The sequence below is a fragment of the Gossypium hirsutum genome, chromosome D05 (genome assembly GCF_007990345.1).
Source record: "Gossypium hirsutum isolate 1008001.06 chromosome D05, Gossypium_hirsutum_v2.1, whole genome shotgun sequence".
NCBI classification, from domain to species: Eukaryota; Viridiplantae; Streptophyta; class Magnoliopsida; order Malvales; family Malvaceae; genus Gossypium; species Gossypium hirsutum.
Genome location: NC_053441.1, coordinates 10,190,378 through 10,208,166, shown reverse-complemented (window position 1 = coordinate 10,208,166; position 17,789 = coordinate 10,190,378). Strand labels below are relative to the sequence as shown.

The window sequence follows — 17,789 nt, the reverse complement described above, 5'->3', positions numbered from 1 at the left end:
TGTAAAATTTTACCTAGCATACATAAAGTTTACCTTCAACTTTATCAGAACTCCATTTGACATCTCGTCTTCTAAATAGCTTTAAAATAACCAAAACTCCAAAACGTGTAATCAATCTTCGACTAGACTACAGGCGGAAAAGTTTCAGCATACAAGTTGGTCAGCTAGTTCTTTCCCTAAAGCATATTATAAAAGTTTATCTTATCATTATACAAAAAATTTCATTCAGTGCTAGGTACCTGCCAATTGCCATGCCCATGCAACCAGACAATTATTAGCTGATTATACTGCTCCATTCCAAGCGTTTCCTTATTCCATAATTGAACCATGAATTATATGGGGTTTGTTGGCGTTATTTCTCATTCATATCTTATTCTGGACCCGAGATTTTAAGGTTGTATCCACGTATGAAGAAAAGATGGAAAAGCATTCTGTCATTTATTGCCATGAGAATATATCCAGCACGAAGTTGACACTAGAAGTCTGGTACATAGTCGTGTTCGTGCAAAAGAGCAGTCAATGAGTGCAATCCGTCATAAATAGAGTTTGATCCAGGATGCGTCCGATCACCATTAATAAAGGCATGGATTCCATTCTTGACTTCAATCCAGCTACACCCCGGTAATTTCCTGACATTTTGTTGCTTCATCATGTTTCTAACATCCAATACTTCTTTGTATTTCCCAGCTGCTACATAAACATTGGACATCAATACATAACTACCACTATGCTCAGGCTCAATCTGAAACACATGCTTCGCAATGGCCTCAGCTATATCTGAGTTTCCATGGAGCCGGCATGCCGCCAATAAGGCCCTCCACACAACAGCATTGGACTCAGTAGGCGATACTAGAGCCAACTGATAAGCCTCCTCAAGCTGGCCAGCCCGACCAAGCATGTCAACTACACAAGTATAATGGTCTATGGTAGGAACAACACCATACTTTGACTTCATTTGCCCCAGGAGTTCACGCCCTAGGCTCACAAAGCCAGCATGGCTGCAGGCTGACAGGACCCCCACAAATGTGACATCATCAGGCTTAAATTCACTCTCACACATGAGCGAAAACATATCCAATGCCTCACTTCCATAACCATGTATGCCATAACCCATGATTAAAATGTTCCAGGACGCAACATCCTTATGGCTCATCTTATCAAAAACCAAATGAGCCTCTCTCATACTCCCACATTTCGCATACATATCCATAATACCATTGGTGAGAAGAACATCATCAATATCTTCTTCCTTTCCATCTTTTGTCAACCCATTAATAATCATATGGCCATGAATCTCCTTACCATGCATCAGTGCTGCCATCTGAGTACAAGAAGGAAGCACAGTGGTCAAAGTGATCAAGTCGGGCTGAATGCCATCCCTTAACATCACTCGAAAAAGTCTCAATGTTTCATCATGATCACCGCATTGTTCATGAACAAACAAAATTGAATTCCAAGAAAAAGTATCCCTCTCATCCATCATTTTGAAGATCTCCAATGCTTCACTAGCACACTTACACTTCCCATACATATCAATCAAAGTATTTGACACAACGATACTGGAGCCATACCCCATTTTCACGACCACTCCATGAATTGCCCTCCCATTGTCCACATCTCCTGTCATTGCAAAAACCGACAAAACTCCAGTAACCGTGAAACTACTCATTTCAACCCCTTCTAAACACATCTTCTTAAACACTCCCAAAGCCTCATCGAACTGCCCAACCTGCGCATACCCATTAACCATAGCATTCCAAAGCACAACATCTCTCACAATCAATTCATCGAACACCTTTTCAGCATCCTCTATGAATGAAAACTTCAAATAGCATTTAACCAAACCACTCCCAACATACAAATCTAAGTCCAACCCAAGTTTAAAAACCAACCCATGAATCTTCCGAACCTCTAAAACCTCCATAATATCACAACAACCTTTAAGCAAACAGGGAAACGTGTATTTATCAGGGAAAATACCAAGAACCCTCATTTCCCTGTAAACCTTCAACCCTTGAATGGGAACTTCATTCGTGATAAACCCAGAAATTATTGCATTAAAAGAAAAAATGTTTGGGCTTTGAGGGGCAGTTTGCAATAAGGAAAGGGCATGGGTCATTTGGTTGCATTTGGAATACATGTTGATGAGACTGGTGAGGGACGCGGGGGAGGCTTGAAGGAGGCCATTCCTGAGCATGTAAGAGTGGAGTTGCTTGCCTTGTGTGAGTTTCTTTTGATGGGCGCATGATTGGAGGGAGGCAATGAATGAAGAGAGACGGTAAGACGGGGGTTTGGGCGATGATGAGGAAGAAAATTTGGAAGACGAGAAGCAAAATGGATAAAGAGATACAAATTTGTTGGCGTTGATTGAGGATTTTGAGAAGATGCCTCGTTTGTTCATTAATTACTGGAAAAGAGGATGACTATGAGGATACAACTATAAATCATACGTTTGTTTGGGGTTGCTTTTGTTTGAGAGCCAATTTTTGAAATGGCAGTTAGGCGGGCAAAATGGAAGGGCTGCAGCATTAATTACGCAGTCTAGCATATTACTTCTCAAAAAGCATTTTTGAGGAATTTTCTGTTTGTGGTTTGGGAAGTTTAAAAATATATTATTTAGTAGTGTTTTTATCGTAAAAATATCTTTTTTATTCCAAAAATATTTTTTAAAAACAATATTAAACGAGTCCTTAATTAGCATTTACTTCTTTTGCGGTAAATTTGAGGGCTAAGCCCTGATTATCATTTATCAAACCATTATGATCCACAAAATCTAGTATACACATACTCTCAGTCTTTATTGTTTAAAAACAAATTTTCAATTACATCAAAGTAAATGTTCAGATTCGTAGCAAGTGTTATACTCAGTTCTTATTTAGTTATTCTAATTAATTCCATCACAATTTTAAACTAAAATCATACAAACATGGCATGTCACACCAACACATCTCCATTTATTAATGATCAAATTAATTCAACCTAATTTTAGTTAACCAAAAAATCTCATTAATTTTTTCATCATTACAACTTAATTAAATGAGTTTTTTTATAAAAATCTATTCTTTATAAAGAAAAAAGACATTATATATAAAAATTGGGATGAGGAATTTGCTCACTTCGCGCGATGCGAAAAGATTCGTCTTGCTATGAATATATATCGCACATCAAATCACCGAGGAAAAAGAAATGTGCGGCACATCAAATCAGTTCCACCATAATAATGTCACTGTCACATGGCAAGGCAAGCATGCACATTTGTAGTCAAAAAGTCGGTCCTCATTATCTATGCTTTAATTCCCACCATATTCTTACTTTTACAGGATTTTTATTTTTTTATATAATATGGGTGAAAATAGAGTTATTGGATATTGAATCCAAATTCTTATGTTTATAATATAATGTTTTTATTATTAGGTTTAAAAGTTGTCGATATTTGACACGTGTTATTAAAAATTAATTATATTAATTTGTTTTTAAGTAGAATTTACCAAACTCAGACCCGTCATCATCTGTCGAATTAAGAGCTGTTGAAACTTCTTAAGCATCAATATAAATGATTCCTCCATTCACACAATTTCTTACTAGCCAGTTTAAAGTTTCCTTCAACGCCAAAGCTTCAGCTACTCTCGGTCAAAAGAATCCTGCAACTCTCCATTAGTCCCCCTTGGAAAAAATACTTGTTCCCCCTTTTGTTCATTAAAAAATTGCAGCAATTTTATCATACATTTACAGGGAGATTAAATTGCAACTTTCCTATTTTGGGGAGCAGGCCTCTGCATTCAACCGTCTTCCTGCCTGGTCATTCAAATAGTCAAGCACACCTGCATTCAACTAATAACTACAAAGGTGTACACAAGATGTACGAGGGAGACATAACAACATTACTCTATACGGCCTCGTTTTTCTCCCACTAAAGACGCCAACATATCATACAAAATTCTTTAATCACAGTTTATTATTATGTATTAGACAATGCCTTCAAACAATCAACAAACGAAAAATCAGAAACCCATTCAAGAGGTATAGGACACGAAAGCAAGAGATGAGAAGTGCCCTCAATCGGACGTTAGATGGCAAAGCCCTCTACATAAACTCCTTAACCTTATGTGAAATGCGCAAGTGCCATAACATTCGCCAATTTAAATTGAATCATATAAAAATGAAAGCCAAGTTTTCATCCCTAACTACTTGCACTTATGTGATCAATAAAAGTCTGCATCACTTGAAGAAAATATATATATGAACTACGCGGGAGTTATGGATCTGATTTAAAAGATTTAGTCCATCACGATTTTAAATAACATCAATAAAAGCAGGCTTGCTTTACAACAGTATTTTTAAGACAAATATATTTTGGAGTACTAAATAGATAATTTTCGAATTTAAAAGTGGTTTTAGTTTTTGCGTATGTAAAAATAGTTTTGAAGTTAATAAAATGTATTCTTGTAATATTTATATGGGATATGCAATTATTTCCTTATTAAAATTTGTTTCAAATATATAACATTTTATATTTGAATTTGTAATGTTTATATAATATAATTTATATCTCTAAATTAAATTTTACAAACAATTCACATTAATTTCTTTTCCTAAAAAAATATTTGTTTAAAAATATTTGAAATTTATATTTTTATATAAAAATATTAATAATAAGCTATAATAAATTGTTTTTATATTTTTATTGAAATATCATAATATGGATGGAATCAAACATTATTTGAATAAGAAGATAAAAACACTCTCATGGTAATATTGGTTAGTTTGTAAAAATAATATTTTATTAGTAATTTTTTAAGTGAGTTAGAACACAATTGATGGAAACACCACTATGGGTCAGATTGACATTGTTATTGTGGTTGAGAAGTGATTTTAAAAAGATTGGTTTAGAAAAAAATACTTTTGAAGGGTGCTATGAAAAGTGTATTTGGTATTGTTGTTAAAAATTATAATAGAAATTTTTAAAAAATAAATTAATTTAGATCATATTTAAATAATTTAATATAATTTTACGTGTAATATACATTTTAAATATTTTTAAAATTTTAAACATAATGATACATAAAATATAAATTAATTTAAAATTTTAAACAAATTTTAAATATTTAATGTAGATAAAGGATATTTTGATAATCTTACTTCAAAATGTCAAACTTAAAAGCACTTAAGTCCCAATTTTTTTTTTGACTGAGTCTTAACTCGATTGGTATCAGCATTATTGAAGTGAAAGTGTTTATAATTTTTATTAAATTAGATGAAAACCTGAAATTTAGAATATTTTTATTTTAATATTGAAATGAAGGGTTTTTATAAATAAAAACCATAAGTTAAAGCTTATTTAACTAGGAAAATAGTATGATGAAGGGCATGTTTAAATCAAGGGTAATAGCTTAAGGACGTTTTTGATATATTATAGCCATATATACTCAAATGATGATAAAGAGAAATTGGGTAGAATTGAATAGCTGTCATAGTAGTTCTGCCTTCTATTCTATTTGGAATGTTATATTGTTTTCGTTATCCATAATAGTGTTTTGTCTCCTGACCAAATCAATATTACTTTAAAATTCTTTGCTTGAGAAAATGGTCACACAATTAATCGGTTGGAGTAGCTTTCCTCGTTAAATGTGGTCTTTATACTCTTATATTTATGTATGCTATAATAATAATTTTAATTCTCAATCTTAACATCTTTTGAGTTTGATTTTTACTTTTTTTTAATTAAATTTTACTATTAATATTTCAAAAAAAAACGAAAACAAAGTTAAATCACTTTTTTAACGAAAATATTGTATAAAAGATTAATTTTTTAATGATATTGGCATGACATCCTACATAATAGTTCATGTGTATTTTATACCAATATAACACATCAACAAATAATTTAAAAGTCATAAAAATGTTTAAAATTTATTTTTTTAAAAACCCATAAAAATATTAAAAAATAACATGAAGTATACATAGATTGTCATGTGGGCTGCTATATTAAAAAAATTTTAATGTTTTAGTTCTTTTTTACTCTTTTTTAAAAAAATAATAATCAAATTCGACATTTTTTAAAGATAAAAAATCAAATTTATCATAATAAAAAGTAAATATTAAATTAACAAGAAATATAAACATTCATAATTAAATTTATCATTATACTTCTTTTTTTTTAATCCCATACTAACATTTTCAAGGAATACGTTACTTTTTAATACAATAGATTATATCATAATAATAATCTTTTTCCTTGTTCAGATAAGTTCAAATGTTTAGACTTTATTGTTAAAAGGAAGATTCAAACTTAAGTCATGTTTAAGGAAAGTGAATACCCATCTAATAAACTACAATTAGGGTTTAATGTTTAGACTTTTTTGAACAAGTGATTAGAAACACATTTAATAATGAATTAATAAAAAAAATAGTGGTTCTTAAAGGCGACAAAAATTAAAAGAAAGGGAAAGAAAATGAAGCCACAACTTCAAAAGCAAAGAAAGTAAATTCCAAGACATCAATAGCTTAGGAGTTGAGAAAAGCAACCCCAAAAAATAGAATCCAAAGTCTCATTTTCAATCTCAACTCTTCTTGCTTTTTTAGTGTAAAAAATATCTGACCAACCCACCACCGCCCTTTAACCTCTTGCTAAAAACAAAGACCCCACAAAACGTTTAACATAACATACATTAATGAGTATTTTAAAAATATAATAAAATTACATGAATATGACATAAATCGGCTAAAACAGAGTGGGAAGAAAAGAAAAAGTAGACACCGTTCCACCACCCATGACTTCACTATTTTTGCACCCATTTTTCTCAGCTTTTTTATTTTTCTTTTTTGAAAATTACAGCCATTACCTCGTTTGGTGTGTAAAGATGATTATATTTATTTTTAGGTTTTACCTAAGGAAGAACGTAGGCCAATCTCAATCAATTACACTGATAATTCAAAGGTATCTTTTATCTCTTTTTTAAAAATAGGAGGATAATAATAAGAATATGTAAATGTATTTGGATCCTGCAGCATTATTAAACCTTTCCAAAACATGAAATTTAGTAGGTAAATGTATACTCAAAGTAGAGTAATAAGAATATGTAATGTATAAAATATTGTAATTTAAAGGTATTGTTAAACGACGTGGGATTCTTATGTTAAAATTAGGGATTAAATATAATCGTAAAAAATATAAAGTAGGAGAAAAATATCTAGGTTTTTAGTGAGCTGTGAGCAAAAGAATTCCTCATTTTTTTAATAGCTAAAAATAGAGAGAAGACAAAGTAATAAAGTAGAGATAGGATAAATGATGCAACAGAATCCCAATTTAAAGGGGAAATTTAAGAAAAAAAAAGTAGAGAGAAAAAGGTTGCAAAAAATTGATGATTATCTACTGGTGGCTACACACATGCATGGTCCAACATAAAGAAATGATTAACTAGCATAACATATGGCTTTTCATCATTTCTTTTATAGCGGTAAATATATATATTTATATATTTATATTTGTAACATTTGAATTTAAATTTTTTTATTATTCAAATTTGAGTATTATTTTATTATTAAAAATCCAGCTTAGGAAGTTATGTAGTTTGTTCGGTGTTACTCCGTGATGTGGAATCAATTTTATTAAAATTCGATTCGATTTAAAAAAATATAAATTTAAGTTAATAGAATTGAATTATTTGATTTGTTCGAATTATTTAAGTCAATTTGAATATATAATTTGAGTTTTAAATTTTAATCGAGTTTAGTTTTATAATTTGAATAGCTTGAATAATTTTAATAACAGATCGGTGTAAATACCTTTTTGGTCCCTGTCAAGTTTGAAAATTAGCAAATTGGTCTCTTTTAACAAAAATTACAAATTTATCATACTAAAGTATTTTTTTATTATTTTGCTTTGAAAAAAATTTCAAATATATATGGTATCAAATTTATATACTCTAACATGAAATTAGTTATATTATAACAATATTTTAATTTGACATGTTTAATTTTTAAATTTAACTCAAATAATTTCACTTGATTCGACTCGACTCGAATTTCATTTCATTCGACTCGATTTAAAAAAAAATTCAAATCAAGTTAGGATGATAAAAATAAAACTCGTCAACTCAATTAACTTGCCCCTAACTTTTGATAACTGATTGAGTGTTATAAGGCGTGTGCACGATTCTTAATTTTTGTTCTTTGATATAATACCTAAAACTACCCATAACCCCTCCTTAACCATTAAATAAGAGAATAATGCGTTTCAGTGTACTAAAACTCACATTCTCCTGCACTAACAACAATATCGATACCAACCAAATTAAAACACAATCGACTTCTCTTCAAATTTTTGTTGTAGATAAGTGTAAATAATTGTAGGATTAGTGTGACTATACCATTACTCAATGCTTTCTTTATCGCTCTGTAAATATGTTCTTTTTTAAGGAATGCTAGCGTTTTATATTAAAAGAATTTTAAATAACATGAATGTTCAACCCACAAAGAAAAATAATTTATTCTTAGGTTGAATTCTATAATTTATCTAATAATCAGGAGGTTTGGTGATATATATAGTTAGAAGATATACATCTATGATGGCAAGAAACAGTGTATCCTGACTTATCACGTATACAAAGAAAATGACATTTCAACTTTTCTACTTTCATAACTAACAATCTTTTTGCTACTTCTAAAAGTTGCACATTTGAACTATATTCTTTTAGTTACTCATTGCGTTTGGAAAATTGGAATTGCTTTCAACTCAAACTACACTTAAAAGAGTTGTACAATGTCATCAAAACCTTCATTGCATTTGGATTGAATATAAGATGATGATAGATGTCTTTAAATTTTAATTTAATATTTTGTAAACGTTTTTATGAAAAATATTTTCTGTCTTGTTTCATGTAAAATAGAATGGTTAACATAAAAGGCTTTTCAGTTAACGTAAAACTACCTCTTTATTTTCGTAAAATGTCATACCAAAATTTTTTCCATATCTGACCCAAATATTGGGTCAAAGCACTAAGATGTTACATTCTCTACTATATTATTCACTTATCAAATATTTTCTTATAAACTTTCATAACTTTTCCATTTAGCCCCTTTTTGTCATAAAAGTTCAATATTCACTAATTAATCATATTAAATCAATTTCATTTCATATTACGCTTTAATCACATAGTTTACCTCAATTTCTTGTTTCACATATCAAATTTCATGTATTTCACTTCTATTATTTCATCCAAATATTTTCTCAAGTTTAAGAATTTAGTCATTGTTATCATAAAAACTTTTACAATACTTTATGCATATTTCAGCATCTCATAACACTTTCATTAAACTTTTTATCATAATTTCCTTATACACATTTAATTGTTTCACACTTAAACTTGTATACATTTTTCAATTCAGTCCCTATTATCATGTGTAATTTATTTTTCACCATATAAGCACTTTAATCAAATAATTCATTATAATATCTTATTTCGCATAACAAAATTTCATGCATATCACTTCTCTTGTTTCAATTATAAATTTCACAAAATTTACAATTTAATCCTTAACATCATGAAGATTCATTATTGACTATAATCTCACATTAACATCACTTTGTAATCAATTTATTACTTCATTTAAAATCTTTATCATAAATCTCAAATGTATGTTTATTACCGTGGAGACAATTTTTATGCAATATTTTTAAGAAATCTACCAAATAATAAAAAATATTATACACAGATTTATCCTAACACTAAAAAATATTAACTTTTCTAGAAAAAAAAATCATTTAGAGTGAAACAAACAGAGTTTAAGTATGACATTATTTTCATAACTTTACTATAAGAATTGAATGGAAAAAAGAGAGGGTAGGTTCACTACATTTCTTAGTCTCATTTATAAAATTTAGTTAGGATGGAATTTTTATGACTTTAATTACCATAATTAAGAATAAAATTGTAGTTTGGGTTAAGTTGCAATAATTGTAATTACTATGACAAGAATCAAAATGTTTAATGATGATAGTTTGTCATCCGTGAATAAATCATCCCAAAGTTGAGTCCTTATGAATTATGAAATCAAAGGCCATAAGGGGAATGTTTTGTAATCATACCCTTTCTTATTGCAAAAAAAATAAAAAATAAAAACTTAGTAATGAAGAACTTGGAACAGGTGTACTATTTCAAATCTTTTATATTTTTAATAATATTCATTAAAGAGAAAAAGAGTAGTTTGAGTTAAGATGAATCACGCGCGACATAGATCGCGTGAGTGTACAAAAGAATTTAGCTTAAATCATGCGCCCAGTTTCTTTATCTGCACTACATCAAACAAAACATCCCCTTTCAGTCAAACACTCCGAAAGCTCCTCGGGACCCCCTCCTTTCTCCTTTTTCATAATTCCAAACATTTACTCAAAAAAAAAAAAACACACACACACACACATTGTTTGACGATAGGAATGATTAAAGAAAAACAACCCCATTTCCTGATTTCCGTTTCCAATTCTTTTTCTTCACCAAATCTAGGGACCAAATCAAGAAAACTTGAGATACCCAGAAACTGAAACAAGAAGAAAAAAGAAAACCATGCCTTCTAGGCCTTTACCTCCAGGTCCAAACTTGCCAAGACCAAGTTTCCTCAACAAGACAAGAGTTATATTCTTGGTCTTAACCATCTCATCTTCAGCTGTTATTCTCTTCACTATAATTTACTTCCTTTACCATCTTTGGAACTCTCTTTCGAACCGAGCTAGAACCATCCCTTTTGACTCCAGTGCTCCTCTTAAGCTCCAAAGGTTTTGTTACAAAGAGTTGAAGAATGCAACCAATGATTTTGATGATGCAAATATCATAGGAAAAGGTGGCTCAGCTACCGTCTTTCGTGGCATTGTGAGAGATGGTAAATTGTTTGCAATCAAAAGGCTTGATACGCTTTCTTTGCAAACCGAGAGAGAGTTTCAAAACGAGTTGCAGATTCTTGGTGGGTTAAGATCACCCTTTTTGGTTACCCTCTTGGGGTACTGTGTTGAGAAAAACAAGCGTTTGCTTGTTTACGAGTATATGCCCAATAAAAGCTTGCAAGAGTCACTTTTCGGAGATGGTCATCTGAGCATGAATTGGCAAAGAAGGTTTGATGTCATCCTGGATGTGGCTAAAGCGCTCGAGTTTCTTCACTTCGGTTGTGATCCACCCGTGATTCATGGAGATATCAAGCCTAGCAATGTGTTGCTGGATTGTGATTGTAGAGCAAAGATTTCGGATTTTGGACTGTCGAGAATAAAGGTGGAGGGTGAATTTGGTTTGGATTTGTTCAGTCAAGATTTTGGGAGGAGCCAAGAGTTGTCTGGGACTTTGGGAGGAACTACTGGTGAACATACTCCTGCTATTGGAACTCCAGTGGAGAGTAACAACACTGAGGTAGACTTCGCACTTGCCTTACAAGCTTCTTCTTCTTCAAAAAACAGTAAGAAATGTTATAATGTTAGGGCTCTGAGTTTAAATTCTTCGAATTATAATGCTAACTTAGCCAGTGAGAGTGATTGTAAGGGTGGGGTTAATGGGAAAGGGAAGGAGGTTACTTGTGTGGATGATTGGAACACCAAGTTTGTGCCTTATGATGATGAGTTCTGTAGTATTGACCATAGTAAGGAATTGAATTCTAGTGCAAATTTGGGCGCTGACGAGGTAGCGGTGGCGATGCCGACGAGTGTGAAGCAATGGGGAAAGGATTGGTGGTGGAGGCAGGATGGTAGTGGTGAATTGTGCAGTAAAGATTATGTAATGGAATGGATTGGGAGCCAAATATGTCCATCAAATCCTGATTGGGGTGATGACAAAAAGCCAAGTCCCGAGAAAATTGAGCTGGACAATTCAACTCAGTTGGATAGGCCTGAAGATGTTAATGAACCCCAGGTGCAAGGACTAGGCTTTGATGCTTTGGATAAGGGTTTCGAGAAGGAAGAACCGAAACAGAAAGGCAGGAAAAACCGAAAAAAGACCAACAGGAAGATGCAAGAATGGTGGAAAGATGATCATTTGGGTGAGGTAAGCAAAAAGGATAGTAAGCTGAAGCAGCTCAAGACGAAGTGGAAGAAAGGGTTTAAAATGCCACATTTTGATCTAGGGAGACGGTTTTATTTTTGCAGGAGCAAGAAGTTCGGGGAACCGAATCAAGATGACTGTGATGCGAATGGAGAATTCAGTTTTAGAAGGGGATGGAGGAGAAAGAACAACAATTCGATCGGAAGTGACATGTGGAGCGGGGATCTTTTCAGTCGTGAGCTAAGCAGCACGACGAGCATGAGAGGGACTTTGTGTTATGTTGCGCCTGAGTACGGTGGATGTGGCTACTTGATGGAGAAAGCCGATATTTACAGTTTAGGAGTTTTGATCCTTGTGATTGTGTCTGGTAGGAGACCATTGCATGTGCTTGCTTCGCCTATGAGGCTCGAAAAGGCAAACTTAATAAGCTGGTGTAGGCAATTAGCACAATCCGGAAACATATTGGAACTGGTAGATGAGAGATTGAAAGATGAGTACAACAAGGAACAAGCTAGCTTGTGCATAAATTTAGCACTTAGTAGCCTGCAGAAAATGCCCGAGTTGCGACCCGATATCGTGGAGATTGTAAAGATCTTGAAAGGGGAGATGGATCTCCCACCAGTCCCCATCGAGTTTTCTCCGTCTCCACCTTCTAAATTGTACAACAGATCAAGGAGAAAACAGAAAGCCAATGCAGATTAGTTTCTTTTTGCTAATCCTTTTTCAGTTTTGTTTCTGCCTAGTTTTGGTGACTATTGATGAGTGTAATAGAGGATTAGATGATATTGATTGCAAGCTTTTACTTCAAAACGCATATGGGGGAAGCTGAAGGTGCGTGTGTCATGATGATTATGTTGTATGTATATTATATAAATTACTTGTAACTTTTTTCCCATACTAACTTGAGGCATATATTGATGCCTAAAGTGAAGATCCTTTTCTACCAAATTTGCCTTTCAAAGTATGACATTTCATATGCTTGAGTAGGTAGGAAAACAGTATGGTCATTAGAGGTCCGAACAAGGATTCAAGCTAGAATGGTATGGTGAAGTATTGTTGGAATCCATTTGATTTCCTCAGTCTTGCACTAATCACAGGACAAACTTTGTTTTTATGGAAGTGGAAGAGAATGCGTTGCATGGGGTCTTATTTTTCTGGAAGCTTCTTTATGTACTGTCCCTCTCTTCTCTGCTACATTCTGCAGCTTTCACTATTCATCCACGGTGCACAGACCCCGAAAAAGCATTTTGGTGCAAGAACCTTTGCTTTTTCTTTTTTACCTAATTTCGACAATTACAGTATAAAGATATACTTTTTATCATAAGCTACAACCTATTTTTATAGAGCAAGGTTAACGGATTACGTGTAGGTGGTGACGACACTATAAAAGAAACAAAAAGAAAGATTCAAACTCAACATTTAATGCTCCTGGACATATCTTGGAGGTTTGGGGTTCAATATTTTGGACAATCAACGGCTACTATTAATTGATGTTGGACCACCCCCCATTTAATTTTTTCTGTTTTACTTGGATAGTTTTAATTTTAACACTCACTTTTGGGACAGAAATGATTGCTGCATTATTATTTTTTGGGACTAAAGCCTTTTCTTTCTTTTCATAAACAAATAATGGCCTAATAAACCAGGTGATGATTTCCTTTGATACCAGTCAAAGGAAACTCACAAGAAAACAGTGTTAACGCGGAAGATCTCGTTCATTGTAATTATTAGATTAGATAAGTTGGATTAATGAAATGACATATTTTTAAAATTCCTAAATTTAATTGGAGTGGGTTTTATTAGATTAAACATATCTAAGAAAGAGATTACTTGGCAGAATATTCAAGAATCTTGTTGTTTTCCATATTTTTGTTGTTTTGCTTAGTTTGGAATGATGCGATTTCCAATTTTTCATGGCCATCAACAACTTCTTAGGAGCTCGAAGATTATTTTAGGATGCCGTAATTGAATTCTTTATATTTAGAAGATTTCTTTCAATACTGTGTTTCCAAACAAAGATAATAGACCACAGTTTGTGATTATATTTGAACATGGTTTATCGGAGTAAAATTTGTCAGTGTAAGGTACTGAATACTAACCTCAAATAAAAACAAAATATGTAAATGTTAATGGATTTGGAAACAATCCGGGAATGGGATGACAGATGTTTTGAAATCTAAAGACGCGTTTGGGTGTATATTGATTGTATTCTGAATGCAGGACGTACCCAAAAATCCTTCATTTAAAGAGAAGGAGACCAAGGCGGTGCTGGCTCGGCTCATTGGCAAAGAATAGGATGGATGAGCCCCATGGGCATGGACCCCCTCTTCCTTCCCTTCCCACCCTGATTGTTTTTACATTTTGGTAGTGGTGAGCATTTTCTGGGCCGATAAACTCTACTTATCACTAACCTTTGTTTCCTTTGATTTAATGAAACAAGAATGAGGTGAAGTAGGCTGCTCTCAAGGGGAAGAAACCATACACATGCTTCACGCAAGGGTAACATTGCCTCAGCGAGGTTCAGTATAGTTGCCACTATTCCCCTCCTTTTTTCACATATCCTCATCAATACCAGCAGAATATATTATATGTAGACATATATGGCTGTCAATACCAGAAGAAAAGTAAGCTGCTGGTTGATCCAAAAGCAGTACTCTAGATATATAGTGAATGTGTACCTGTTTGTAGGTTAAAGTAGAAACAATATATGATCATATCATTTCTAACTCCTTGAAGAAAGAAAAATATATATCTTAGAAATATCTGCTTGACAGCACTTGTTTACAGCTATGGATTAATAACCAAATATAAGGGGAGAATTTGGATATATAAAGAGTATGAAAAATATAAGTAATGTTTTCTCTTCCAACAAATATGTACAAGTTCAGAATAAGCAATTTGATGAAATGGAAAAGGCCAACTTTCATATATATATATATATATTCAACAGAAGAAAATGCTAACGTATATGGTGAAAAGCGGAATATACCATAACGTGAAACAGCCAATGGTGGTTCTGGTACCAAGTTGTTTGCTATAGTACAGATCTATCAAGAGCAGTTGGCCGAGAAATATATATGCCATTATTTTGGTGTTCAAGGTCGCATATTGAGATATTTAACTAGATATTATCGTATTTGAAAATGTGATTTTTGGCGAATGAGGCCTTGGCACAAGGCAAAAACGGAGGTCTTGAGTGTTCAAGACCCATTATGCACAATAAAGATGCATGGTTTTCGAGTCCCACCTGCCACCATGAACTGTTGCCATATGTGTGGGTTAACTTTCCTTGAGACTAGTTATCACAGTGATGAATTATTACAGCATCTATCACATGTATGAATGTTCCTTTGTTTGTTGGGAATCAATTGACTTGTATTTGACATGCTAAAGATAAGGGGAAGGGGAAAAATGACAGGTTCTCAGATTCAAACCTCATACACTAGAAAGAGAATATGCAAATTAGTGGAATTCAAGTTAATCATTTTCATCAACGAAACACCACCCGAATTTCACTAAAAACAAAAACAAGAAAAATAAGTGTCACAAATCATTTTTAAAAAAATACAGTTCCCTAAGCTTAAGCAGCCAACTGAAAGTCCTGCTAAACCCACCCAGATCCAAACCAAATAGAAGCTAAGGCAACAACCAAAGTTCTGAAACCAGTTATACCCCTTGGCAAAATTACCAGTCCAGCGGCGTTGGAGCTGTTTGATGAATGGGAGGCAGCGGGTGACGCAGTGGGCGAAGGCAGGGGATGAACAACGACTGAAACCTTCATGCCGTTGAAGCACTGCCCATTGCCACAAATGAAGTAGTATCTCTTGGACTCGTTGAGAGGTATAAAATCCTTGCCGCTGCTCCAGTTCCCTACTGCTCCTTCCGTTGTGCAGGAGTCATACCCAGTTTGGTTCACTTCAAACACATTGTATTGTGTCTTTTGGTACCTAAACGCTGCAAGGAAAGGCAGAGTAAAGTACCCAGCTCTGGGTTTTGGACTTTCTAAAGCATAGAATGGGAGTGAACTAGGTATCCAAACTAGATCTAATATAAACCACAGTCATTCGCAAAAATAGTGCAAAGCTGGAAACTGAAAATGGTCGCTACTAGTGAAATAATAGAAGACTACAAAATAGAAAAGGAAGTGAGAGTTAAAGAGAGTACAGATGAGGTCTCCGACGTAGAAGGTCTGATTGTTGGCCCAAAGGGTGTAGTTGATGCCAGGGTTCCAGCCTTTGTTAGCACCCACGATGTGGTCAGTAGCGGTGACAGTGCCAAATATTAGAAGAAACAACAAGCACACGGGGAGGAGCAGGCCTGAGGTTGAGACCAACATTGTTGGGGGAGGTTTGGTTACGCTCCCCTTGCCTTTTTTGGGGGAGTGGGAAAGCAGTAGGGGTGCAGGACAAGATGGCAACTTGTTTATTTGCCCACAAATGAGCTGGTGGAGCTTCCCTCACAGGGATCCCCAAAACAAAGAAAGATAAATTATTGGAGTATGGGGCAAATCGCGGGCCCCTCTTCGTCCCTTGAATTTAAATTCAATTTCAAATCCAAATTTGAGCATTCATTATCCATTCATTTTTCTAGAAAAATGTCAACTAAGGCCACTAGGTTAATCAGCTATTTTTATATACTGATTAAATCATTTTAGTATATTAAAGTCTGGTTTAAGAATACTTTTTGATCAATTTTTAATTTAGGAGAAACATTTTTTCTCTCAAAAAATAATTTGTTTAGTGTCAAAAGTAATTTTTAAAAGACATTAAGTAAACTCAATCTGATATGCTAAACTTGCATACATTTTATATATGAACAATGTGATCCTAAAAACAAACAACTTTATTTTATTTTTAGCATTATATAAAAATTCATTAACTATAAATTCTTAATTTTGAAATTTTGGGCCGTTTTGGACCTTTTGATTTTGGACCTAAGGCCCAATCGTTACATTGTTGATTATCGGATAAAATTGGGCCATGTTTAGACTTTTTAATTTTTTTATAATAATAGCTATTTATTTATTTATTTTTCATCCACAGAGTAAATGCAATAGCTTTTCGTGTTACTATATAAAAGAAATTTTGTGTATTCCTTTTGGCAGATTAATATTTAAAAGTATGCATGAAAAACTATGATAATTTTTTTAAATGGATTTCATAACTTTATTAATTTTTTTTAATATTGAATAAGATAAAGTAAGTAAATAATTACTTATAAAAGGTTAAGTTGATTTAAATATATATTAGAAATAAATTATCTATTGTTTTTGTTAACAAGTGAAATATCTATATTATTATATTTAACTTTTATCTAAAATTATGTAAAATAAAATCAAATTTATAATAATAATTTTTTAAAGAAAATAATTTTTTTCAAGACAACATAAGATAAACTTTATAAATATCTACTCGAAACTTTATTATTAACTTCGATTTTTTATTTCTTACCATGAAGGTAACCCATATAAATTTCGGTTAATTCAATTAACCAACAGAATTAGCCGAAGTCGGTTCAGTTAATTTTTTTTGAAAAAAATTTAATTCAGTTAACGGTTAAGGATTTAAAAGGATCGGTTAATTCAGTTAATGGCAATTTGGGTCAGTTAACCGATTGAACACCCTCTACTTCCAACACCATGAACCAACCTCTAATGTCCAAGTGAAGGATGAGGAACGGAGTGGATAATTTGGGTTAACAATTTTTTAACTAGTATATGGCATTGAAATGATGTGTATTAAAAACGAATATTAAAAAAATAAGTCATTAATT

The 17,789-nt window shown here is 32.8% G+C and overlaps 3 protein-coding genes across 3 annotated transcripts; 1 reads left to right on the top strand and 2 right to left on the bottom strand.

Moving 5' to 3' along the window:
- Positions 1 to 419: 419 nt before the first annotated feature.
- Positions 420 to 2,553, bottom strand: LOC121217694 (pentatricopeptide repeat-containing protein At3g14730). Its single transcript, XM_041093645.1, has one exon. The coding sequence runs from the start codon at positions 2,399 to 2,401 to the stop codon at positions 476 to 478; it is 1,926 nt and encodes a 641-aa protein (XP_040949579.1). The 5' UTR covers positions 2,402 to 2,553; the 3' UTR covers positions 420 to 475.
- Positions 2,554 to 10,300: 7,747 nt separating this feature from the next.
- On the top strand, positions 10,301 to 13,341 carry LOC107906413 (putative receptor-like protein kinase At1g80870). The gene has a single exon (XM_016833395.2). It carries the CDS (start codon positions 10,563 to 10,565, stop codon positions 12,717 to 12,719), a length of 2,157 nt encoding a protein of 718 aa, XP_016688884.2. The 5' UTR covers positions 10,301 to 10,562; the 3' UTR covers positions 12,720 to 13,341.
- Positions 13,342 to 15,501: 2,160 nt separating this feature from the next.
- LOC107906412 (lamin-like protein) lies at positions 15,502 to 16,567 on the bottom strand. The gene is made up of 2 exons (XM_016833394.2): positions 16,182 to 16,567; positions 15,502 to 15,971 (listed from the first exon to the last, which is right to left on the bottom strand). The coding sequence occupies exons 1-2, from the start codon at positions 16,351 to 16,353 to the stop codon at positions 15,622 to 15,624; spliced, it is 522 nt and encodes a 173-aa protein (XP_016688883.1). The 5' UTR covers positions 16,354 to 16,567; the 3' UTR covers positions 15,502 to 15,621.
- Between the last annotated feature and the right edge of the window lie 1,222 nt (positions 16,568 to 17,789).